A 27,351-nucleotide genomic window follows, 5' to 3' on the forward strand; every position below is an offset into this window, starting at 1 on the left:
GCGACGAGTAGAGCAGGATGGAGCGCACCACTCCGGCTAGCACCAACCTCCGGCAATGTTTCGGTCCAGCAATATTTGGCAACATTTTTGCAAGTGCCATGGTGGCACTGGCTGCCTTTTGGCATGCATACTCTAGGTGTTCCCTAAAACTCAATTTGGTGTCAATTATTACCCACAGGTATTTGATAGCCGGCTTTGATACGACCGTATGCCCACCGACCTCCACTTTTACAGTATTATTTTTCCTGCGTTTCGTTATTAAGACCGCTTACGTTTTCGCGTCCGCCAAGGTCAGCCCGGCCTTTTCTAGCCAGGTCTTTACCGCTCTCACTGTTTCTGTTGCGTAAACCTCCACATCTTCTGGGTGTTTTGCTGCAACAACCACAGCTAGGTCATCAGCAAAGCCGACAATCGTAGTCCCATCTGGGGCGGGAAGAGCAGGCACCCCATTATATATGATATTCCACAACAGGGGACCAAGTACCGATCCCTGTGGTACCCCGGCTGTGACAATGTACTCTTTGGGGTCCTCATCCGTCCCGTACCAGAGAGTCCTCTCTGAGAGGTAGTTTCCCACCAAGTTCGCTAAGTATCCGGGGACACCTATGTCAGCCAACGCCCCTTTAATTCTATTCCAGTTGGTCGAGTTGAATGCGTTTTTGACATTCAACGCCATCACGGCACAGCAGCCGCCAGAAATCAGTGCACCTTTTGCCAGGTTTACCACCATGCCAATTGCGTTCACCGTAGAGTGGGCACGTCAGAAACCAAACTGGCGTTCCGACAAACCATTGCTGGCTTCGACGATGGGCAGGAGTCTGTTGTAAATGACTCTCTCCATCATCTCCCCCATTGTATACAACAGGCAGATAGGACGATACGACGCTGGGTTTCCAGGTGGCTTGCCAGGCTTCCGAAGCAACACCAACTTTTGCTTTCTCCACTGGGCAGGGAATATTCCTTCTTTTAGGCACGCGTCGAAGGTGTTGGCGAAAAGGTCGGGCCTAGTCCACAGTTACAGGCGGTATTATGCCGTCATTTAGCTGAACAAAAATTTGCCTTCCCCTACTTTCGTGGTGAAGGAACAGAGTGGCAGCAATCTGTTTCAGGAGGGGTAGACAGGTCACCTGAGGTGATCTCTACAGCCTTTTCATTACCACTCTATAGGCTTCGCCCAAGGGTTTTTATCGGCATGGTCGCACAGCTGTTTGAAGCAGTTCTTTTTGCTCCTCCGAATGGCTTCCTTTAGGCGGCCACGCAATTGCTTGTGCGCCGCCTCTCGACCGTCGCCACCGGGGTTTCCCCTGAGCCTCTGGCAAAGTCTCCTTGCCCGAAAACATGCGGCTCGCAAACTTGCGATTTCGTTGTTCCACCAGTAGTTGGGTTGCCTACTGGGGAGCAATCGCTTTCTGGGCATAGTAGCATCGCATGCTTTCGTCACCCATCGAGTGATCTGGGTGGCTTTCTCTCCAGCCGTACCATTCAGGGATATATCGGATTTGAGCACCGCGGAAAACGTGTCCCCCTCGAAAGCTTTCACTGTCCAGCCAAGCATACCACCCGGCATTCTGCAGAAACTCTTTTTCGAGCTCGATCCGCCCTTGATCTCTATGCAGATTGCCTGGTGGTCGTTGTGAGTATAGTCCTCACTGACATGCCAAGCGATTTTACTGGCTAAACTGGCACTCACGTATGTCAGGTCTACTATAGACCCCAGGCCCCTTCCCCGGAAAGTGTACGAAGACCCAACATTCGCCAGTACCACGTCCAGCTCCGCGAATGCTTCGAGGAGAACACGTCCTCTGACATTAGTTATCCGGCTGCCCCATTCAAGAGCCCACGCTTTGAAATCGCCTCCTATTATGATCGGCCAACGTCCTCTTGCATCCAAAACAAGAGTGGCTCGACGAGTGTAGCGCTGGGTGGAGCATACCAGCTTCGCTCTGATGAAGCGCTTCTCCAGGTGCTCTATTATTTCCTGGAAGGCTTGTTCTCCACAAGTCCACTGCGCTGCTTGGCCAGTTTGGTCTTTGACCCAAACGCTACCACCGTGGTTTCGGTATGGTTCACTTCACACAATTCCTCAACCTAGTCTAACCTAAGATAAGATGACTACTCGAAGTTGGTCAGGGGGAATACAAAGTAGGGGCCATAGAAGCCTAAGAGAATTGATAGGTGACAACTGAAACATTGTACGATAAAATGTTGTGCCCCCAAAAATAATTAGAAATTCCTAAAAATCGAATTTCAGCAATTTTTATTTGAAAAGCTACTTTAATTTCCTTTGAAATTCGATATTGCCATGGTCGATATTTCAAATAATTAGGCACCATCTTCAGAGTTTTGAGAAAGTTTTGATAGGGTGGGGGTTGGATATCTGTTCGAAACTTGGCAATGACAGCTTTAGTACTGAGAGGCCTGTTCGCGGAACGAATCAACAAAGCCAATTTCCCACGACGTGAACAAGAGCTGTGCATGACAGTCGGGGCTGCAAAGGGCGTTATTGCTGTTCCAGGAAAAGCTGACACGCTTCTTGGAAGCACACTCAATCTACATTTAATTATCCTGGAACATAGAAACAGGAATTCAGTAAAAAAAACACTCCAAAAATCAGCTGAGGATATGAATGATAAAATCGTAGGGGATGAATCTGTAGAAAAGGACGCTAGCCCAGTTGATAACTTCGGGGAAGGGGGTACCCGCGAAGGAATACTCATCACCAAAGGATTTCTGTCAGATAATTTTTCATCAAAATTGGGGGACTCAATTCTGTAGATGACTTTTTGACAAACCTTTCGAAAAGTTACAATTTCAATTTATATTCCATCTTCAACTTACTTCGGTTCAGATACAGAAAATGAGTCCTTCTGAAACTTTACAGACGGGTCCAGGATTTCCTTTCATAATTTGGAAATATTCAAGCCAATGTGGGACAGGTCATCCAAAATGTTTACTTTCGTCATCACTTTTTCAAGTTTCAAACTGCATTCGACATTTCATTTTAGATTTGGTTTTTGCGGAGACTCTTCCATTTTCTAGTCGAAGAGAGTCGTAAATGAAAGGATCAACTTCCTAAAAACATGAGACGAATATTTAAAAGTAATTTCTCACATTACCCACATGTTTGAACGGAAACATGAAAAGAGTTTTCCTTTTTCTAGACTTACAAGATTTGCATTTTGCATCTTTTTCTCCTTTCGGTTACTGTTCTACCCCCTTTCACCCTCCCTACATGGTTCCAACGTGTGTAACATGAGAACGGTACTCCAAAACCCTCGGAACTTTCCCAATGAATTTGAGCAACGAAAATACGAAAAATCCACGCCATAAACTTTGATTTCATTTCTCATAAATGTTTAGAATTTTCGGGAGCATTTTCATTAAAACTTTCAATGTTCGGGGATGTCAAAGTTCAAATAGGAAATAGGATTAAATGCGGATAGGACTTAGGTAGCGAACAACGGAGCAACTGAGAAACGAGCGCCATTCTTCCTTCATTGACTCCTCTTACGAAGTCACATTAAATGCGAGCGGATGGGATGGAAAAGCCAGGCAAAGGCAGGATAATGTCGGTGCACCCGATTATGGGAGACGGGAGAAGGTGATATTTCCTTGTTGTTGCTGTTGTCCTTGCGTTTTTGTAACCCTATTATGTACGAGTAGCTTCTGTCAGAATAAATTCCATCACACGTTGACTTATGTAATCAGTGTGAAATCTAAGGAACGCGACTTGAAACTTGGCGAAGAGTTCGCGTTCAGGATTTCACCGTTCAGGACATTTTTCATACGTAAATCCTTAGGAAGGTCTACGAGAAATGAGAGGCAAAGCAACGAGGTACATGTATCGCTTGAATATACGCGACAACCCTAAATGGCTGACTAACTGACTGACTTTAGGTTGCATGGCAAGTTTACTTGCCATTTCACTTTGTCATTGTTTCAGCTTCTATTTAAATCCTTAATCGTTGGGGATTATCTAGCGCGGTGAAACTTTCAGGGCTCATTAGTCTTGTGATTTTCGTCTTCGTTGGGGGCGTTCAAGGCTGCATGGGGGTGTTTTAATATTCTGGGAGATTTTCTTGAGTCCTTGGATGTTTACGAGGCATTTTGCCATCTAAAAAATGGGTTCGGGGCTATTTGGAGCCAAGCCAGGATCATTGCGATTGCAACGCAAGCAATTAACAATGTCTTGTCTCCCTCAGGGATCGTCAACGATCCTTCATGGGTCGTTTACGATACGGGGAGTGGCGTCCCCGAGGTGCCCGAGCAAGTAGTTCTGACCCCCTAGCTGGCATAATACTTGCGTCCTAGGTAGTAGCCTCGAGAAAGTTTCTCGGTGAAGAGCGAACTGCTAATGACCGATACACGCCGGGACACACTGGGAGTCCCCGGAGCCGTCGACAACTCCCTGTCGACGTCGATGGGGTGATGTAAGCCTAGCTCTGCCAAGGTGGTAGTTGTGGCGTGTATCAGGAGCCAGCCCCTTCGGGACCCTGGTCGGGTAGTGTGCATTGAACCGGTGTTAGTAGACCGCGTTGCCCCGAGCGAGCGCTGATCCGTCCGTGAATTCCGGGATCAGCTAAGCGTAGGTCAGGCCTCAGCGAACTGGGGTAAGGTCTGTGTCCCCGAGGGTATACCCATTCCTGACTATTGCGGCCCGCTCCCTTGCACACGATGCGCTGGTAAACAATTCAAATGGAGAAAAAAAAGGAACAAAACGAGGAGATAGTGGAAATGGAGAGTGAGCTGGCTGCGTTTATTCGCAGCACGAAAATGCGCCGTTCGCCCCAGCGCCCAGCGAAGGACACAACAAGGGCTGAAATACCCGACGAGACATCGGGACGCGCAGACGGAGAGAAAGACTCGGAAAGTGATGCGGCACCTGCAACACAGATAGGAACCCAGACCATACCGTACAGTGCTGTAATTGGGGAAAGAGACACAGTGGAAACTGCCGAAACTAATAAAATGGTTTCGAATATAAGCCGAGTGGGAGGACTGTCGATTACTCAGGCGCAAGCGGAAGAGGAAAGACTTATTAAAAAATGCACGTCAGTTGTGAAGCACATGCGATCTTCGGCGTTCCTTCAGAAAAACGTCGGTAAGGGGGTGAAAAACGGGCTAATGGAACTGGAAGCGCTCCTAGACAAGATTTCATACTATAGGCGACCATGGAAAGTAAGACAAAATCCGCAGGAAGCAGAAACAACCGCGCTTCCCGAGGAGAACACCACGAGTACCAAACGGATCGCTGACAGCCCGTTGCAGAGTGAACTTGGTAAAAAACGAAAGGAGGAAGAGACATTTGAAGGAGACTTCACTCAGGTACTCTCCAGGGCTGAAAAGATGAAGGCGAAGAGGATCAAAAGACAACAACACGTCGCGCCATCAGAAAAAACCTCTGCCTAAAACTAAGGCGGACACGAAGGACGGAGTGCCAAAAGAAAAGGTGGGGAGACGAAGGAGGACTAGACCGCCAGCTTTGCTTATTAACCCGACGGAAGGCTAGACTTTTGCGGAAGTCCTCAACGAAATCCGTTACAAAATCAAACCCGAAGACAACGGAGCAGAGGTGTCTTCCATACGTAAAACGAAGGGTGGTGGAGTTTTAGTCGAACTAGGCCCGAAGACTATAAATAAAGTCACGTTCTGTGAAGCAGTCAAGGGGCTTCTAGGAGAAAAAGCTTTGGTTTCTAGCCTGGAACCCACGTGTGCTTTAGAAATCCGAGACCTTGACTGTTTCACGGAAAACAACGAGGTAGAAGAGGCCATCAAACGCGAATGCCCGGAGGTAACCAATGTCCGGATTGGTATCACCCCCGCAAACTCCCGAGGCCAAAAATTCGCTGTGGTGGAAGTTGCCGAGCAATACGCGAGGAAGCTTCTAAAAAGCGGGAAAAAAAGAATTGGTTGGGTAGTGTGTAGAATACGAATTCGGGCCGCCCCAACCAAATGTTACAGATGTTTGGATTATGGGCACACATCTGCAAACTGTCGGGGACCTGACAGAAGGGCAACATGCCGTAAATGCGGTCAGGCAGGCCATAAAGCGAACACCTGCAATGAAAAGGAAAGCTGCGTCCTATGCAGGGACCGTGGCGCGACTGATGAGAGCATCGCGCACACTGCGGGATCGGGGCGGTGTCCAGTTTTCAGAGCAGAACCGGAAAGAGCTAGGGTACGGTCAACATGATTCGCATACTACAAATCAATATGCATCGGAGTGCAACCGCTCACGAGTTGCTAGCGCAGTTCGCTGCGGAGATCAAAGCTGATTTAGTACTCATCAGTGAGCAGTACCGAAACAAGGGCCCAGTTTCATGGCACCCAGACATATCAGGTACCGCTGCCATCTGGGTTCGGGACGGCACCCTCCTGGGGGTTCTTGCCCAAGGCCGAGGGGATGGATTTGTCTGGATTCGGTGTTCAGGGATAACGTTTTTTAGTGCCTATCTTACACCGAATGAGACGATGCCGGACTTTCGTCGGAGGCTTGAGGCCTTGGAGGACGCTATCTTAAACACGGATGGGCGGATCCTGGTCGGGGGTGACTTCAATGCTAGGGCACTTGAATGGGGCATGCCTCACACAGATCCCAGAAGGAAACGAATTCTGGAAATGGCGGCGAGAACAGGACTGGTAGTTCTAAACACCGGATCCACCCCAACGTTCCGGCGCCCGGTCTGCGAAGGAAGCATTCCAGACGTAACCTTCGCGTCGGAATCAATGGTGTCGCTGGTGGACGGGTAGCGAGTTCTGGAAGACTTTTCGGCAAGTGACCACCAATACATTGCTTTCGAAGTGGTGGACACAAACTCTCGGTGTGCGCCACCCCAGCGATCTTTCTGTGTATGGAACGTCGCGAAAGTGAACACCGGGAAGTTTGTCGAAACTCTGGGAACAGGTGGGGCCATGCTGAAGAGTACTCCTGGCGGCGGGGCGCCGCTGCTGATACTGTCGTAAATTCAGTTATGAACCTGATAACGACGGTCTGCGGAGCCTCCATGCCCAGGAAGACATCGAGGCGCGGCAAACCTTCCATGTATTGGTGGACAGTGGAAATCGCAGAGCTCCGGAAGGAGTGTCACAGGCTCCGCCGCTTAACACAACGTCTAGGCGACCGGGGGGGTCATGTACCATAATGATGGAGTACAAATCAGCCAAAAGGAGACTCCGCAGCGCAATCAACAAGAGCAAAGCTCGCTGCTGGCAAGATCTGATCGACGAGGTGAATGGGGATCCGTGGGGACTCGGTTACAAACTTGTAACCCGAAAAATCGGGGCTCTGCGGAAACCATGTTCACTTAAGGCCGAGCAGATGGACCGCATTGTGAGGGCACTCTTCCCTGCACACCCCGTATGGGATGGTGATGTCGGCGCGGAGAGCGCAGAGGACTGTCCACTTTTCTCTGTAAAAGAGTTGGAGCAGGCAGTCCTCACTATGAAAAATAAGAAGGTGCCAGGACCCGATGGTATTCCAGCAGAGGTGTACAAACTGGTATTCCAACACCGGCCAAACCTACTGCTCGGCGCATTCAACGCTTGCCTGAAAGAGGGCATTTTCCCTGCTCGTTGGTAAGTTGCGGGACTTGCGCTTATCCCTAAAGGGAAAGGCGATCCCGAATTGCCGTCTTCATACCGCCCACTGTGTATGCTTGATACTGCTGGGAAATTGCTCAAAAAGCTCATCAGAAATAGACTCGATACGCGATACGCGCTACCGGAGATTTATCTCTCCGGCAGTTTGGTTTTAGGGCAGGGAGATCAGCAATTGATGCTGTCATGCAGGTCGTGGACGCCGTTCGACGAGCAGAGGCACATAGCCGCCGAACTCGACGGGTGGTGCTCCTCGTAACGCTTGACGTCAGAAACGCCTTCAATTCTGTAAGATGGAAAGACATTCTAGGGACACTAGACAATACCTTCAACGTGCCGAACTATCTCTTACGGATTTTGAGGGACTATCTGAAGAACCGCTCCCTGCTCTATGAAACACTAGAGGGTCAAAGGTGGATGGAGGTCACGTCGGGGGTAGTACAGGGATCCATCCTAGGGCCGGATCTCTGGAACGCTACCTATGACAGTCTGCTTAAACTCGACATGCCAGAAGAGTCGCGCCTGGTCGGCTACGCAGATAATGTCGCGGAGCTTGTTGCTGGACGCACTGTCGAACAGGCGCAAAACAGACTCGGCATATTGATGCGACGGGTAAGCGGATGGATGACTACTCAAGGTTTCAACCTTGCACTGGAAAAAACCGAAGTAGTCATCCTGACTAAGAAAAGAATTCCGACCCTGAGTCCCATATCGTTGGGCGAGTCGTTAATCGAGTCAAAATCAGCGGTAAAGTACCTCGGGTTGACTCTTGACTCAAAGATGAGCTTTTCTTAGCAAATCCAAGCAGCAGCGAACAAGGCTGCAGCTGGAGTTTCGGCGTTAATTAGGCTAATGGCAAACATTGGGGGTCCTAAGTCTAGTAGGCGATGTCTCCTGATGAGCTCAACGCAGTCTGTCCTGCTCTACGGTGCAGAGGTATGGGCTGGCGCTCTTAACAAGGAGGTATATCGTGGACGCCTCGCGCAAGTACAGAGACGGGGAGCTTTACGGGTGGCGTCTGCGTACCGCACTGTCTCTGAACCGGCCGTGATGGTGATCGCGGGTGTTATCCCCGTTGCCCTTCTTGCTAGGGAGCGTCAGGCCATATACAAGCGCAAGGGAGATGACCAAGGGAGGTGGTTGCTCGCGAAGAACAGCAACACACTCTAGACCAGTGGCAGCTCTCTTGGCAAAATGAAACTAGAGGCAGATGGACTGCGCGGCTCATCGGCAACTTAGGTGCGTGGCTGAATCGGAAGCATGGTGAGACTGACTATTTCTTTGCCCAATTTTTAAGTGGGCATGGACATTTTCAGTCTTACCTGCACAAGATTGGAAAGGCGTGTTCTCCGCATTGTGTGTTTTGCAATGGAGTTGTGGACGATGCCCACCACACTTTTTTTTCTTGTGGAAGGTGGGATGGGGATCGTCAACAGCTCTATTTAAACACAGGGGATCTCTCTCCATACAACATTGTGGAAGAGATGTTGAGGACTGCTGACATGTGGAACCGTGTTGCCCATTACGTTCGGGCCCTTCTCGTTGCTAAGAAGATAGAACTCGACCGGTGGAGGAGCCGGATGCCAGGGGGTTCCTTGAATTGACAGTTCCCTTCCTCCTCTCCCCTCCCGTTGGTGATAGGAATTCCCCGATTTGAAGGCTCCGCAAGGCGGGAGAGTTCGGGGGCTGGCCCGAAGTAATATGACAAACGGTTCCAGGCTAGCTCTCTGACGATGGGAAGGTGTTTAGTTGGTAGTCCGACGATGTACTGTGTGCGTAAATGCATTCACCTACCCTACCCCAAAAAAAAAAAAATGTCTTGTTTTTATACGAAATATAGTTGTAGCCGCCGACTACCACCGAATGGCACAAAATCAATCAGTTCTAGGACAACACAGAAACTGCAAAAAGTCATCAATACACAGAATTTTATGAATTTTTTTGCGGAAAGTCCCACCAGTCCATGCAGCAATCTAAACAGAAAGATACCAAACAAACAACAGAGAGGACTATGCGAGTCTCCTCAAGGGAAATTTTCGAAAGATGATACTCAAGTCCTTCTCCGTCCAGACGACAACAGAGAACGGACGAACTAGAAATAAAAATACATTTTCCTCAAATCAAATTCACATTTCAACACGAAAAATCAATAAATACCCGGCATCCGGAATAGAATGATTAATTACTTTTCCGGAGAAGCAATATTTTGGGGTCAGGCGTCCATTGTTTTGTTGCTTCACTCCCAGGATCTTTATTCTTCTAGAGTCCAGCCATTCTTCCACTTGTCTGGCTGACATTCGAAGTATATCTGGTTCTGCAATTCAATTTTCCCCTACTGGATTCCCTTCGATCAATTCGTGTAGGATTTCTTGTTTATTTGAATGTTTTGCTGAGTGAATATTATCTGGTAAGTAGACATCGATAGAAATCAAGATGGCCATTTTTTTCCTATTTCTTCATGCTTATCGTTCATCTTCCAAGCTCTTTTTCGTAGGCATCAATTATTGTATTCTATTAAGATGGGATCTAAACAGAAATGTCTGATTAGCATTTTGGATTGATGTCAGGACTTTTTGAGATTGTTAGGAGGAAATTGATTGTTTAAGGTTTTGCGTTGTGGTCTGGGATGGCTGGTGAAGTGGGAGTAAATTGTGTTGTTTCGTGGGAGTCGAAGAGTTTCTGTGCAGACAATAAATATTTATTTGGGAAAGGTTAAATTTTCAACCCCATCCCTTGAGAGAAAGCTTAAGGAGGACAAAAGGAGGAGGAACCACTTCCCCAAACCCGATGAAAACTCCTGAAATGATCGGAAGATTATGAGGAGAATAGGGGTCAAGCCGTGCACTGCAGGGTAGACTGACGCGGAATATAGCTCCCTGAGGCCAACCTATCTCTCTTTGAGAGTGAGATGCCTCTCCTCTAGGGCGATGTGTGGCTCGTCTACCAAGACCGTTGGTGAGTGGTGATAACTACACCCTGTATGAGGTGACCCTACTATGAACAAAATGCTACGGATCTAGACTGTCGGGTCAAAAAACACCTCCCCATCCAGGGCGTTAAGCGAACCGTGCCCATTTGCTGTCGGGGGTAACTGACTGTATTCGAACGGAGCTTCACTAATATTTGGTCATCTTAGTGCATAACTTTGACCTAACCATGCTACGGGGCCTATGGCACGGCGGACCGCCTAACCCCCATACTCCTGGCAATCAAACGAGTACCCGTACTAAAATAAAAAAAAACTACAGTCAATAAAGCAGAACCCCTTACCGCACACAAACTGGTTAACCAGGCGGAGGCACATCTTGGAAATACTGAGAAGCAAGTGATTACACCCAAGAAGGGAGAAGTTGGGACGTCAAGCAGTGAATCCAAGGTCAACATTGGTATACTGTGAGGACAACAACCAACACACACCACTGCTAAAAAAGCAGAGACTAGCAAAAGCACGTCTGAGATAAATATTTCAGACGTCAGGAAGGAGACTGGTCGCAGGTGTTAAATAGTATCTGCGCTACCTGAAGGACGGCTTGAAACCAGAAGAAACCCTTAAGAAGGCTCAGGATAGACCTAAGCCATCTTCATTGGAGCCCAGAAAGCGGGGAGCAACAGAGATTAGCCCGCATGAAGGGAATGCTCACATAAAATCCGAAACTTCAGCCCAAGGGGGAGAAAACCCTTTGTGAAGGCAGGAACTAGGAAGCCAACCATTAGCTATGCTTCTGCTGTCAAGGTCATTCAACTGGTCATACTGCCAAAAATGTTTCCGGAGTAAATACTCACTCGTGAGCACCAAAAAACCATCGAAGACCTTGTCTTCAGCCAAACGTACAAGGAATGAACTACAAAATTTGTGTTGACCGGGTCATATTCTGGTTGACTACGCGACGGAAAACACCGCAGAGTGGCTTAGGATAACAGTTCGTAAATTGCCAGGCTGGGGAGGAGGAGGAGCACGCATGGTGACAGTTTTTCTCCCAAAAACCGCAACAATAGAAAATGAAAGGGAATGAAAATCTCCATACGCGATTATGGAGAGTCTTCAGATGCAAGGCAAAGGACAAGGGTAGACTCCTCACGATCGGGGTAAATGACCGATCCTTGGAAGCAATCAAATCTCGGAGTTGCCATATCAACTATCGGTTTGGCAACATACCTGTGCACGTGCACAGGGAAGAGTCCAGGAAGGACAGCTCGGAGGAGACACTGGGTGAAAAGCATACCGAGTTCCCCGAAGAATTCTCGAAAATCATATAGGCGGAAAGGACTGGATCAGCCAGGTAAGTAGACACGCTGCCCAGTGGAGAGCAGAAACTGGACGACCTAGACCTAGGACTTCTAGGCCTCTGGGTGGACAGCGACGCCCTGGAAAGGCTCATGTCGAAGGAGGAGGGCGATACTCCGACAGTGGAGAAGAGCTCCATACAATAACGGAGTCAATGGCCAGCTCTAAGATAGCCCAGATAAACCTCTACCATGCGAAAGCTGCATCTGCGATAATTACAAGGGCAACTTCCAAACACTATTCCAATGATCTGGAATAATGTTGGATCAGGAGCCCTGGGTGTACCGGGAGAAAATTCACGGTCTTCAAGGAGGAAGCATGCAGGTAGTTTGGGACACCTATTGTAAAAAATCAAGTGTTTGTATAATTCTTAAAATATATATTTCTTTCAGAGTTCCTGATCGGTGAGGTACTGTGAGAAGAGAGCGTTACCACTTTTCCTCGGCTACGATTCCAACGCTCATCACAAAGTCTGAGGAAACAGCGACACCAATCAAAGAGGTGAGTACTTCCTTGAATAATAAATTAGAAATATATAACTTAAGGAACATTCCACATTTGTGACCGGTACTAGAAAGGAGGTACTAGACATAACTCTTGGAAATACTGTAACGCTGGTCAGGAATTGGAGGATGCCGGATTAGCCCTATATGTCTGACCATAGAATAATCAGATTCGACATTGAGGGAAACTCCGAAATAAAAAGAATAATAAGGAATCCCAGAAGAACGGATTGGGAATCCTATACAACGCACCTGAACAATAGCATGACTCACCTTCAAGGGGGCGGTGACATCAAGAGCAAACTCGAACTAGAAAAAGTGGTAACAAACCTGATCACAGTCGTCATTGACGCTTACGAGGCCAGCTATCCGGTTAAGACAGTTAAGTCATCAAGCGATATACCATGCTGGAACAGGAGCTTAGCCAAAATGAGAACAGAGATGAACCGGCCAAAACAAACCGGGGACTGTCAGAGGTACAAAAATGCACTGAACTGGACACTGCCTGCAGGTTCTGTGCGGAGTATGATGAAATCTCTATACACGTTTTTGGACAGTGTCGGGAACCTGTGCAAAGTAGGTTGAGGCATCTGGGAGATCACTTAATACCAGATGCAAGGTTGAACCATCTGGAAGTTATTGGCTTGCTTGAGATACTCTGATTAATAGGTACACTATTACCAGAAAAAGTGGCACAATAGTTCTTTAAGGGCGGAGTGCGACTTTCCCTTAACAGATAATACTAATGAGGAGAATATGTAGAAGGAAGAGGAAGGTCCCACCTTTTTAATCTCGTTGAAAAAATTACCCCTCAAAATATAGCTTTCCAGTCAAAACAGTACGGTGTTACTCTCAATCCTATCACAGTAGGGGTAAGAAGAATATAAACGGAAAAGTCAAAAGTAGACTCTTTCAAACCCACGACAGTCGATACCCTCGGGGCTCATTAGCCAGATGTGCTGGTTCCGGTACAGTGCCAATAGGTGCGTCCATTGTGCGGTTCGTACGTACATTTGACGCGCCTAGTGTGAGATGCATGTTGCCATATCACTCCGCCCCCCAACTGAAACCGTGCAGGTTCAGCGATGAAACCCCGCAACGTCTAGTGGCACTTGGCACATTGTGACGTGTTGCCGGTACCGCCTGTTGCCCGAAAATGGCTTGAGCCTCCCTATCGAACCCACTTGGGGCCGCCAGGGACGTCGAGTTTGAATGCGTGAGTGCTTTGCCCCAGGGCAAGGAAAGGGCCCTCGTATGGTGCCTGCAGCGGCTCCCGAGCAGCATCCACTCTGGTGATAACCGGCGAGCCCGTTTCGAGAACTCTAAAGGCGCTGACCTTGGTAGTTTCTAAACCGCGTCACTAAGTAAGCGCAGCACACCAGTGTCGCTTAAACTCGATCTAGTGTCTCCGTACACCAACTTCGTTGGGGCTATTAGCGAATTCCTCTCGTTGGGCTGTTTGTAGGCTGAGTAGGACGAGAAGTAGGGTCCGCGGCCAAGACGGATCATTGCGAGCCATTAAAGTGGCCTTCAGCGTCCGGAATCATCGTTTCAAGATCCCGCTGGAATGCGGGTTGTATAGAGTTGTCCTATGGCATTTGAAACCAAGGTGCTTGCCTAACTCCAAGAAAAGACCAGACTCGAACTGCATTCCCTGCTCTGTTATAATTAAGGCTGGTACACCACCGAGAGAAGAAACCTACTTCTTTCCTTACATGCATCGTGACACGTCTGACACGTGATGCACTATCTGGCCCCAGAGTTTACGATCTAGTTCATAGACGCCCACTTCTGGCATTCCTGTTACAAACCGGTTCGTTGTCCGGATGCGTGGATCTACGAGATGGTGGACAGCATGAAATATCCCCTCGCAAAAAGCGGCCGGAGTGAAAAGCCTCGTTTCGTTTTCCGAAGTCATGCATATTAGGTGAGAGTTTGAGCCGAAGATAGGAAACTCTTTAAATCAATACTTGCAATCTGTCCTTAGGCTCTAAAGCGCTGCGTCGTCTTTCTGTGCCTCGGCGATTGCCGTATAATTGACCGTGGCGGGCACTGTGACCCCCGGTATTCGTGACAAACAGTCCGCAACGACGTTATCTTTTCCAGAGACATGCTGGGGGTCCTTAGTAAACTGGCTGATGTGACGTTGAGCGGGGTTGACTTGCTTCGAAAAGAAGCTCAACGGTTGTTAGATTTGGTTCACCTGTTGATGAAGAGCGGCACCTACCGCCGTGTCTGAGGCATCGACGACCACAAATAGGGATGCATCTGGGCGAGGAACTATTAGAAGTGTAGCATCAAAAAGCTGTTGTTTGATGGTTTCAAACGTTTTTACGGCCTCAGTAAACCACCTAATCTTGCGGGAGTCTTTGGTTTTGGGCCCAGACAAATAAGCGTTGAGGATTGCTTTATGATGAACCACCTTGGATAGGAAAGAAGATATAAGTGTAACTTGCCTAAGAACCTTCGCAGATCCTTCACCGCTTTGACCGGGGAAAGTATTTGATCGCTTCAACCTTGTCTGAGTCTGATTGAATTCCGTCAAGGGTAACCTTGTGACCTGGAAAATTCACCTGCTTTTGTATGAATTTGCATTTTTCAACGTTTAGAATGATCGCGGCGTGATTCCTCAATCTCGAGGCCCAATTTGCTTTGGCGGGGCATCACAATGGCCGCCATTCGCTTCAAACACGCACTGGTCGGGTTAGATGAGAAACCAGTTGAGCTGACGTTCCCGAGGACGAGATGCCTATCAGTAAGTGAGATTGTTAAACTTAACCACTTAATGACAGAGCTAACGCTAGGTGATCGCGCGCCAGGTTAATTGTTGCGCGAAATGGACCAGTTGAATGGTGATAAAGTCGGGGCCAAACTGTTATAGTCTTTTTGACTGCATGCTCCCGAAGACCACACAGACCATCCTGACACATGTGGATTTGAGGTCTCAGGGCACGTTAGCCTGCACCACGGATAAAATTCGTGGCCCATGGTTGACGTGGTATCTCCCGACAACTCAAGTCAGGTAGCTCAGTTGGCAACATTAACAGTCTTTGATTCGGCAAAGCCTATCGGTGCTTTGCATTGAGGAAGTAGGACTAGATGAAGATCTAGATCCGCATCCCGAAATGCAAATATCGGGGTATACTTTTGCCATTGTAAATTCACAAAAAAAAAGGAAATCTACCAACTCCTGCAATTTCTCACCCAAAAAGCTAAGCTTGCCGGGAGTTCTACGACTGCTACTCAAAATACAGCACCACATCCCCTCTTAATCCACGACCTCTTGAGCCGGCGCAACTAACTGCACGATGGAATTGCTACAGTCTCGGTTCTTCCCGTATCCCGTCATCATAATTTAATACCGAAATCGTTGAAACTCGCGGCAGGTAAACTTAAGTTTAGGACTTCAACCAACGTTTTCGTGGCGCTTCATTATCGCGAACATCAGCATTTCCATTGTAGGCACTGATTTCCTGTGCCAATACGGATTGCTAGTGGATCTACATAACTGGTCCCTTATTGACCCCACAACTTCCCATAGATCATCAGGAAAAATCTCATCCTGCTCACCCAGCACATTTTCCATCGTTTTCGAAGACGTTGCCGACGCACGTATTCGTGCACTTCCTCAAAAATACCGCAGCATCACTAACGAGTGTAGTGTCTCTAAGCCCGTGAAGAATGATGCGTCACATCAGTAGAGTTGATATGATGCTGAATACCTCTCCATTTTTCTCCAAGGTGCGTCCATTACCAGTCGGACTCAGTCAAGGTGCAAGCAATTTCGAGCTTGTCGCTTCCGAAAACTGTTAAGGATCTGAGAAGGTTCTTGGGCATGTGAAACTTCTATTGTCGTTTCTTGCTCGAGGCTGCCCACCATCAATCGATTCTTGACGTCTTCTTATCTGGGCCGAAGACCAATGACTAACGCGTGGGTTCGTGGTCTACAGAGGCTGACCAGGCATTTGAGGTCACCGAGCGGTAGCCGGTGAATACTACACTTCTGGCATTCAATTAGCAAGATGTACCCCTAGTTGTATTCGTCAATGAGTCAGGCATTGCTGTAGGTGTTGCTCTTCACCACAAAGTGAAGCAAATCTGGCAGCCGTTGAACTTCTTCTCAAAACAGCTGAATCCCGCTCAAGGGAACTACAGCACTATGATCGTGAGTTATTGCCCGCGTATCTCGCAATTAAATACTTCCGATATTCCCTTGAATGCAGGCCGCTCACAGTGATCACGGATCAGCACACACATTTGTTTCGAAGCAAAAGCCCCACAAAGGATCCCTTCGCCAGCTTAGGTACTTGAGCTTTATCAGCCAGTTCACTTCCGACATTGAACACATGTCCGGAAAAGATAATGTGGTGGCTGACGCTTTGTCACGTGTTGCAGACGTCAAGATTCCCGCACAGTCGATTTTACGGCAATCGCCCAGGCCCAGAAGGACGAAGCAGTTTTTCCGAGCTTAAGGACCAATTTCAAATACACATTTAGGGAGTTTCCTATCTTCGGTTCAACATCCAGTATATACTGCGAGACCTCGGACAAGGGACCAATTATATATGTATATTCCGGCCAATTTCCAAAAGGAAGTATTCCACGCCGTTCACGGTCTATCCCACCCAGATATTCGGATAACGAATCAGTTAGTCGACGAAAAGTATTTCTGGCCATACATGAACAAGGACATTAATTCAGTGGATCGCATGCTAGAAGGAAAGAGGTAGAAGTGTTCCCTCAGTTCACCAAGCATTTCCATACAGTCCACCTCGACATTATTGGCCCTTTGCGAGACTCGCAGGGTTTCAGGTATTGTCTCACAATCATCGATAGGTTCACACGGTGGCCTGGCAGAGACCCTCTGTCGAGAATGGATTCTAATCTCTGGTGGACCGGCAATTATAATCACCGGTTTGAGTCCTCCATTTTCTCAGAGTTGGGCAAACTTTTCAGCTTAAACCGCCACCAGACAACCGTGTACCACCCGCAGTCCAATGGGATGGGATGCTCGAATGGTGGCACAGGACGCTGAAGGCCGCTATAGTGGCCCCAGATGACCCGTCTTGGTCGCTGGTCTTACCACTCATTCTACTTGGCCCCGGGACGGCTAATCACGAAGAATTTGCTGCAAGTATCGCAGAGCTGATATACGGGAAGACCCTGAGACTCCTCAGCGACCCTGTTCTCGAGTTCAGGGCGGGATTGAACGCTACCGGTCTGTTACGTCTGTTCAAGGACACCGAAACAAAAGCCGCCGCCATCCTCCAACCACGCGAAAAGTGTAGCTGACGTGCCCAGGGAACTCGAGTCCTGTACGCATATCCTAATTACAACGGACGCATCTTGGAAACCGCTCCAACCGCCTCATGAGGGCCCCTTTGAAGTCTCCGAGCAAGGTCGACACCATTATGGCTTCAGCGTCGAGGGCATGGTTTAGAGGGTCTACTTGGCTTGACTAAAACCCTTCTTCTAGGAAGGAAAACAAGAGGTGCGCGATGCGTCCATTTTGACTTGTGGCAGCTGAGTTGAAGGAGTTTTGCGTCGCACTAATATTCCTTCCGTTTATTTTGGATCCAAAGTCAGAGAGTCTGAAGTGCCAGTTTCTTTAATCAATTCTAACAAGCACCGAAACTGACGATATAGGTATCTTCCAATTTAATGGAGCAAGTACCCAGGATTCCATCCTTCGAAAGCATATGGTGAGCAATGCAGATGTTCGTCATTCCTGCAACCCATAAAATGCTCTCTAAATTTTCTCAATTATATGAAAACTAATTCAGTCTACCCATCTGAAATGCCACTCAATCCATCCATTCCAGGCAGAGTCTTCTATATATGCCATTCAATCTTAACATGAATGTGCCTATAAAAAGGATATATTTCGAAATTGCTAGCGCTTTTCTGTTGTATGTGTGTATGTTTTGTCCAATGACGACATTATGCGTAGTGACTTAATCAAGAGCTTGTCGAAACGATAAAAAGGACCTGTTCATGGGCGAAGCGGCAACAACAATCGTATAAAAATGTTGATTGTCAAGGCATCAAATACGAAACAATCCAAATGGCATCATTTAAGACGTGCTCGCGTAACCTCTAAAATCCTCCAGCACACCTTTCCTTTATGTGGCCTATATATGTTACATGAAAGGATATAGGACCCAGTTAGCAATGAATTCTTTGCGGTAGGATATGTTGGCCGCATAGAGGATGACAGAGTGTTTATGCAAGGATAATAAAGATAGCTTTTCCGAAGGGAGTGCTAGATTGCATATGTGAGCAATGAAATTTCCTTTGGCGGTACTGGTGGATACAGTTTCCTGATAATTGCAGCATTTTTACGGCCATGTTGACGGTGTTCGACCCCCGAGCTTTTCCTACTGGTATACAGTCGACCTCCCCAATTGTCCTTTCCAGAGCACTATCTTGATAATCGGATTTTGTTTCCGGATTTTTCATTGCTGCCATTGTAGGTGGAAAACATATCGAGTGGTAATGGACAGCAAGTGACGAAATAAAAAATGTTTTACGTAACCTGTATGTAGGCAGTCTACATGCTCCTTGCGTTCGAACCCGGTCAATCGATAGGAATTAAGGATTATGGACTTCAATACACTTACCGATTGTCGTTATAAGCGTCAAGGAGTACAGAAATGCTGAAGCGTAGGACCATTTGTGTGACGAAATTATAGGCTGTGCTCCGGGTTGCTGAATTTTTGATGCTCGTACGGCGCGAAGTAGCGTATCCTGGAAAGGAGACATCATGAAAATATATGCTTTTGAAATGCTTTTATGAAATTGTTAAAGATACTAACGTAATAAATGCATGTAAGATGGGAAATTTGAAAGCCTTTGTCAAGGGAAGCGGAAAATCCCTTTTAATCTTTAGGTCCACATTGGCAGATACCATTCGGTATTCTAGATAAAAGCCAATACCAGAATAATTAATACAGTTGGACCTCAAATTCAATTTCCTTAATTCCAGTTGACTCGTAAATATTCCTACTAAATATTTTACATCTACTTCGGTTTCCAGATTTAAGGTTCAAAGTCGTTATTAATAATTTACCTTGATAATATCTGGCAGAAACGCAAAGAATAAATTTCAACATTCCTTGAAGTTGTACCCTTCAAGCTCACTCAAGCCGATAATATAAATGCCATGGCAAACTTAATTATGCGTGACGTAGGCGTACGTTTGGATCTACCAGGAAAATATTTCGGAGCAGCACGTTGGGAAGTCACCAAGGGAATAATTTCAATTAATCCAAACCCACTAATAGAGAAATGCCTGGTTCAGGAAATGATGTCGCTTCTATCTATTTCTAGACAAGGAAGGAATTGTTGGTCCTCCGAGTGAAACAATAAACTGTAAGTGGAAGGATGGAACCACTTCACTATTCCAGGACTCATTTAGGAGTAAAGCGTAATGACTGATTTCGGTGGTGCGGATTTCCTTATTCTAATTTATTGTGGAGGTTAGTCATCAAATATGTATTAGCGACAGTTCCGCAAACATCTTATGAATAGCACGTGGAGTTCGAGAACAATGAATCTTTAAGTGACATGCATGGCTGAACTTATAAAGATATATCATGAGAGCCACATTTTTCCAGCATGGCCATCATTTCGTTCGCTTGCGGTCCTGTGAGGAGCTGATGATGGCGCTCTAAGTTGGTTGAGGTGGCCTCATGTCTACAAACCAACCCTGTCAGCTCCAGTCAACACCAAATAACCAAAAGAGAACCTCCAAGTGATCGCAGCGGAAAATGCTATATTCATATCAAGTTGCTGATCATAGATATTGTTGGCGAATGCTCTGAGGCCTAGCTGGGCGATCAGACCCGAATCTACAAGGGAGTCATCTTTTTTTTTTTTTTTGTTAAGGAGGTGCAAATCTTCGAAAGACCCTGACCTGGACACGCCAGAGTATGGGATACCCACTAAAACCGCCCCCGACTTCCCCCTACCCCGTCGAACCACCTTTCGGTATTACATCACGGGGCGGAGTTAGCTTACTTTAGTTAGGTCTCTTTCCGTCTTCGCACGGGGTTCGTAACCGCGCCTTCCTCAATTCTTCTGCTTTTCGTAGTTTCTCCTGGATTACTGCGATCATGGAATTGATCGCATCCCAGTCTTCCTGGCTAGCTAACATTCTCCGGACAAAATTTTCCGGTGATAGCACTTCACCTAGAGTTTCCTCTAGGTTCCTTCTTTCTTCCACGAATGGAAGAATACGTGCACTGGGTCCTCTGGGACACCGTCGCAGTTTGGACAATTAGGTCTGGTGTCCAATTTAAACCTGTACAGATATTGACGGTATCCTTCATGGCCGGTGAAAAACTGGGTGAGATTATAATTGATCTCTCCATGCTTTCTCTCCAGCCACTCCCCGATGGAAGGGATCAACCTGTAAGTCCAACGGCCCTTTTCTGACTGGTCCCATCGCTGTTGCCATCTTCTTATGGATCTCTCCCTTTCGGCATTTTTCACCTGCGATAAGGGAGAGATAGACCTGGTGTTATAAATGTTCATCATTTCGGTCGCCAGGATATCAATCGGCATCATTCCCGAGGTGACGAACGCTACATCGTCTGAAACGGTCCTGAACGCAGAACACACCCTTAAGGCTGTTCTTCTGTAAACCGTACTCAGTTTATATGCATTGCCTAAAACCTGCAGCGCGTTTCCCCAAACTGAGACTGCATACAGCATGTTAGAATTCACCACCCTGGCTATGAGCAGCCTGCAAATATGCCGCGGTCCTCCTACGTTCGGTATCATCCTTGCCAGAGCTATACTCGTGGTGGATGCTTTTTTACAAGTATGCTCTATGTGCTGCTTAAAATTGAGTTTTCCGTTATCATCACCCCCAAGTATTTGATGGCCGGCTTGGAAGTGATGATATGATTTCCGATTCTAATGCAGGCGTAATTTCTTTTGCGGCGCTTAGTGATGAGGATCGCTTCCGTCTTTTCCTCCGCGAGTGCCAGTCCAGCACTCTCCAGCCAAGCCTTAACAACACTGATTGCTTCGCTTGAGTACAACTCAGCATCCTCGAGATGCTTTGCGACCACAACCAGTGCTATATCATCGGCGTAGCCCACCACCGTGGCCTCCTGTGGAACCGGAAGGTTAAGCACATCATTGTACATGATGTTCCACAGTAGTGCGCCCAGCACAGAGCCCTGTGGGACATCCGCGGAGACAACGTACTCTTTAGGTCCATCATCGGTATTATACTACATTGTTCGCTCATGCAAATAGCTGTCTATAATAGCCGCGAGGTAGGTGGGAAACCAATCGTCGCCAGAGGCTTTCGTATAAGGTTCCAATTGGCCGAGTTGAATGCATTCCTCACATCCAGGGTCACCAACACACAATATTTGCTGGTACAACCCCTTCCGTGAATTGCATTTTCGGTCAAGCCAGTAACCATTTTGATGGCATCAATGGTTGATCTGGCTTTCCGGAACCCATACTGCCTATCTGAAAGGCCCCCTTGGCTTTCGACGACTGGGAGTAGTCTATTATAAATAACCCGCTCCAACATTTTCCCCATAGTGTCTAGAAGACATATGGGTCCATAGGAGTAGGGTTCCCCTGGCGGTTTGCCAGCCTTAGGCAGCAGCACCAACTTCTGCCGCTTCCACGGTGTTGGAAAGATACCCTCGGACACGCACGCTTCGAACAGCCCCGCGAACATATCCAGTCTACATTTGACGGCAAATTTGAGGGCCTTATTCGGTATTTGACTGCAGATCTGCAGCAGCTCGTCCCTGGTGACTGATGGAATCGGCGTCACATTCAGGGGACGCTGGAAAGTGTTAGTACTCCGATCTTGATGGGGAAATAACCCCTGGATTATTTTCAACAAGAGCATAGGGCACGGATGTGTGTCCGGATAGCTAAGTGGTTAGAGCACTAGCCTGTCATACGGAAGGTCGCGGTTCAAATCTCACTGGTGGCAGTGGAATTTGTATCGTGATTTGACGTCGGATACCAGTCGACTCAGCTGTGAATGAGTACCTGAGTCAAATCGGGGTAATAATCTCGGGCGAGCGCAACGCTGACCACATTGCCTCCTACAGAATACTGTAGTGTACCTTTATGGCCTTGAATGAAGTGCTCTAACACATTTCAAGGTCCTGATCCAATATGGATTGTTGCGCCAACGATTATTATTATAGGGCACGTGATCTGCGGAGATGATCGGCCTCTGAATAGGCCTGTAACAATTTTATGGGCGTTACCCCACAGATATATGTCCGCTTCCAAACAGAGCTCCTTGAAACATTCCCTCTTACTCCGCTGGATGGCGAGCTTGAAGTTCTTGCGGGATGCTCCTTTTGCCCTTGATCGATTCTACCTATTGTTCTCTGAGCCGTTCGTCTGGCTCTGTGGCAAATCGATCGACGACTGGCAAGTTCACTATTCCACCAATAATTGGGTCTTCTAGTGGAGAATGAGCATCTCCTAGGCATGGACGCGTCACATGCCTTTGAGATGCTTTGTGTAACATGGAGAGCTCTATCCGTGGAGGTGCCTGCTTTGCTAGGCGGGTCTAGCTACACTTCCATGAATGTTTGCTTATCCATCGCTTTTGCAGACCATCCTGGTGTTTTTTTTGGATTTCCGGGGCGCGGGTATCCTGCCTTGTGGCTCGGTCCTTAGTTCAATGGTGATTGCCTGGTGGTCGCTGTACGTGAAGTCCTCACTAACTTGCCAGGACATGCCACCTGCCAGCGCAGGGCTGACAAAAGTCAGATCTACAATTGAACCACTTCCTCCTTTCCGATAAATGTTTACATCGCCTTCGTTGGCCAGAACTGCATCTAACTGGGCAAAAGATTCTAATAAGCACCGCTCCCTTGCGTTAGTCTGTTTGCTGCCCCACTCGATAGCCCACGCATTAAAGCCACCGGCTATCACCTTTGTACCTCTTCCCCTTGCGTCGTGAACAAGATCATCCAACAGCTCTTCAAACTGAAGAAGTGTGAGGCTCGGTGAAGCTTAGCAGCTATATTCGAATAGACCGCTTATTTTCGCCCACACAAAGCTACTAGCCGCCTGACGCATGCTATATTGTATGGTTTGACGATCACACGCCCATATCGCCGATCCACCAGTCGAATCTGTGTCCCATACACCACCGTCAAGATTTCTGTACGGTTCACTAATGATAGCAAGCTCCATCATGGATTCGTAAGTGGTCTGCACAAGCAAATCTTGTGCGACCCTGCAATGATTAAGGTTTATTTGTATTAACCTCATTTTTTCACTGCAGTTAACGCCTTCCCAAATTCTGGGCATTTACCACTTCCGACAATATGCCGGTTATTCCTTCCCTCCTTTTCTTCACACAAAATGCATTTGGGGTCTCTATTGCACTCCTTGTCAATATGTCCTTTTTCCTCACACCTTCGATCGATGCCGCTAGTGCATACCTCCGCGAAGCGTCCAAACATTGATTACGAAAGTCGTCAGTTTTCCCCACCCTGGATTTTTTTCAGCTCAAACGTGAGATCCTCTTTCTGGGTCCTCCGGATTTTGCTGGCATTTCCGCCTAGGTCTTTTAGGTCGGGGCCATATTTCACCTTCTTCAATATCTCCGCATACGTTAGATGTCCTCTGCTGGAGATTACAATTGCCTTTGGGCGAATTCGCATCTTTGGTTTCTTGTCTCTTTTCTTGTTCACGACCTTAGCCCAACCACCGCTCTTATTATCCCTCGGTTTCGCTTCGCTAGCCGACGTTCCTACTTTGGGCACTTGCGGCCCTTCTGAACTTTTAGTTCCGTTTGTTGGACTGGTCGAGACTCCTTTCTTCCTTTTTGGTGCTTGTTGATTCGCCAAAGCTTCGCCATCTTTGTCTCGCACTCGCTTACTTGATCGAAGATCGGTGACCTTGTGCTTTGGTGTCACTTGGGCCGCTTGTGACACTGTTGAGGCTGGAATGTCCAGCTTTTCCTTAGGCTTTCTTACTTACTGTCCAGACAGCTGAGTGGGTAGAGCACTAGGCTGTCGTACGAAAGGTCGCGGTTCAAATCTCACGGGTGGGAGTGGGATTTGTATCGTGATTTGACGTCAGACACCAGTCGTTTCAGCTGTGAATGAACACTGGGTTAACTTCAGGGTAATAATCTCGGGCGAGCGCAATGCTGATCACATTGCCTCCTACAGTGTTCTGTAGTCTACCGTTACGGTCTTGAATGAAGTGCTCTAACACACTTCAAGGCCCTGATCCAATATGGATTGTTGCGCCAAAGATTATTATTATTATTTCTTACTTCTTCCTGGGACCTACTGTAAAGCACCCTGATGGCTCTCACCATGTTCTTAATGGCTTGGTGCACGTTGTGCTTGTCCTTGATGAATTCGGACAGCTCAACTATTTTAGTCCCAAGCTGCATAAAACGTAGTTCTTCTGGTTCAGGGTTCTGTTCTCGGTGAGTTTTGCCCAGACTATTCCTTTTATTGACTCCTTCGCCTTTTTCAATTACTGAGCTCCCATGGACTTTCTCTTTTGCAGGCTTTGGTATTGGAGGTCATCGTAAAATTGATGAGCTTCTCCTGAATGGATCTATTTGCTACTGCTGGAGTACCTCTTGATCAAATCCGATGGGTGTCGAAATCGCCTTTTTTGGCCAGCTATCTCCTTTTAGCCCATCATTCTTTCCCTTTGCAATTGGTGTTCTAGGCCGAGTTGCGCTTCGTTTGAACACCTTCTTCTCCAAATCTAAAACACTTGCAGTATTAGATGCAACGGTGGCCAAGTTGTCCACAACCGAGGCACTGCGGTCGAGGGATATCGACGGCCGGGAGCCCTCTTGCTCACTCCAAAAAGCCGCCGGTACTTGGGTTCCGAGCCCCTGCACCGTAACTTTACTCCTTCTCCATTCGTCCATCTTGGTTTTACTTTCTGGGTGTCCTTCGCGTAGCCATTTCGGTCCACGCACCAGAGATGAGCAAACACTAGCCGATGCACAGTCAGAAAAGAAAAGTGCATGAACACATTTTTACACATCAATAGGTATGCCCCAATCCGCCAGCTGGGGTCGCGCTTGATGGGAGATCTGGCCACTCCTCATAAGACAAGGGAGTCATCTGAAGTGGTTCTTAGTACGAAGTCTTATTTTACCTTACCATGGGAACCGAGATAGCCCTCTGAGAGCATATGTACTGGAGATGAGTACTCGGGGCCTTGCTGGTGTGTGTTTCATACTGGTTGTGGTTGTGCATAACGCGGGTGGAGTTGCGCTCTACAACTCGGACGCCGTACCACTTAGTTGCAGTATAATCCAATGGCGCTGTGCCAGTTACGGTGAGACTCGAAATCAATCTGTTTCCGAAGAGAACTGGGGGGTTATGCCGACAAGGCTGGTACTCAAGTTAGACCACCAGGACTTAACTTGTATGAATAATATTTCTCTTTCCTTCTTATTGCTCCTAATATACTTTCACGTATTTTAAAATAGAAAATGCATGTGACCAGTTTAACTATCTTTTAAAAATTGTAATTACAAAACCCTCACCTCCTGAATTTCCGGAAAACCATTTAAATATTTCCAATTGGTGCGTAGAAATTTTCAAATATTTCAAAATGATCACTCACTTTTCCTTTTCGTTGTTTGTTCACCATTCACAGCTCGGTTATAGACCTGATGCTGCATATTAGTAATTGCATTTTCAGAATTTGTTTCGGGCTAATGTGAAACATATGTGCAAGTATTGCTGAGAACAGTTGATACTGCACCAATTTCTGTTGTGTAGGTAGAGAGCAGTGCTTTGTTTACCAGTGAATCCATATCATTTCGGGGCCCGTTCATCATTGACCCCTCACCAGTTCACGCCATAAACTGGAGATGCGGTGGTAAATCCATGGTTAAGGACACCAAAAAATCCAAAGATTATTTTAGTGACGTTGTACTGGCGCGTTCCCGCACCGGATCATTTACGAAAATCGATTATCCACTGCGCGGTCATGACAAGAAAGGAAGGAACCATAACGAACCGACCTTTTTCCAGACCGTCAGATGTGTAGGCGGTAGTTCAGTGGTCGGCGAAGACGTTCACACTGTGAGCGATGCAGTCGTTGGTTCCCATCTCCGCTGTGCTGCCAGATCACTCCTCCCCTAGCTCAAACAGCGTGGGTTTAGTGGAGAGCCGCAGATTCTCCCCGTATACCATTTCCGCGGTATACGATCATTAACGAAGGACGAGGACTGCGACCACGGCGAAATATCCCAAGCCATTAAGGCTAACGTGTCAGGAGCCTGTCTAAGTTCGAGAAAAGAGTAGAATCCTGACTCGTGATGATTACGGCTGGTACACCAAAGTGCGGAATAGGTTCTCGGCAGAGGGCCGCGACAGATGATTCTACAGTAATGTCAGTTCCAGAAATTGGTTTAGGCCACCGCGTAAACCTGTCGATGATATGAGTCAATACTTGTAGCCGTGCGAGTCTCGTAAAGGATGGAAAGCGCTTGTTCGACCGAGGAAATCCGTCTACTTCCTTTTTTTATGTGCTAGTTGATCTTACACTTCTGACACGCGATATACTGTCTGGCCCAAGAGGAGTTTACGTCCTTGTTCATGGACAGCCAGAAGTATTTTCCGCTGACTAACTGGTTCGTCGTCCAGAAGCCTGGTTGCGCAGGATCTTGTACTGTGTGGAGTAGTTTCTTGTGAAAATCGGCTAGAATAAATGGACTCGGCCTCCTGTATGAGGTCTCGCAGAGTAAGTTTGAGCCAAAGACGGGAAACTCCTTCAACTTGTATTTAGAGTTTGTCCTCAGGCTCAGAAGTTGTGAGTCAACTTTCTGCGCGTAGGCGGTTGGCGTTTAATTGAATACGGTGGGGGCTGTGACTTCCGAGATTCACCACAAAGCGTTCGCAACAACGTTATCTTTTCCAGACATATGTTGGCCGTCGGAAGTAAACTGACTGATGAAGCTCAGCTGCCGAA

The 27,351-nt window shown here is 47.4% G+C and overlaps 1 protein-coding gene across 2 annotated transcripts in view; it reads right to left on the minus strand.

The window, feature by feature from the left end:
- The window catches only part of LOC119654509 (TWiK family of potassium channels protein 7), a 644,233-nt gene that overhangs the window by 91,958 nt on the left and 524,924 nt on the right, over positions 1–27,351 (minus strand). For both annotated transcript variants that reach the window (XM_038059947.1, XM_038059946.1), the window contains one exon: positions 19,005–19,131. In XM_038059947.1, the coding sequence (XP_037915875.1) occupies positions 19,005–19,131 (127 nt within the window). The remainder of the gene's footprint in view (positions 1–19,004; positions 19,132–27,351) is intronic.

The sequence above is a fragment of the Hermetia illucens genome, chromosome 4 (genome assembly GCF_905115235.1).
Source record: "Hermetia illucens chromosome 4, iHerIll2.2.curated.20191125, whole genome shotgun sequence".
Lineage (NCBI taxonomy): Eukaryota > Metazoa > Arthropoda > Insecta > Diptera > Stratiomyidae > Hermetia > Hermetia illucens.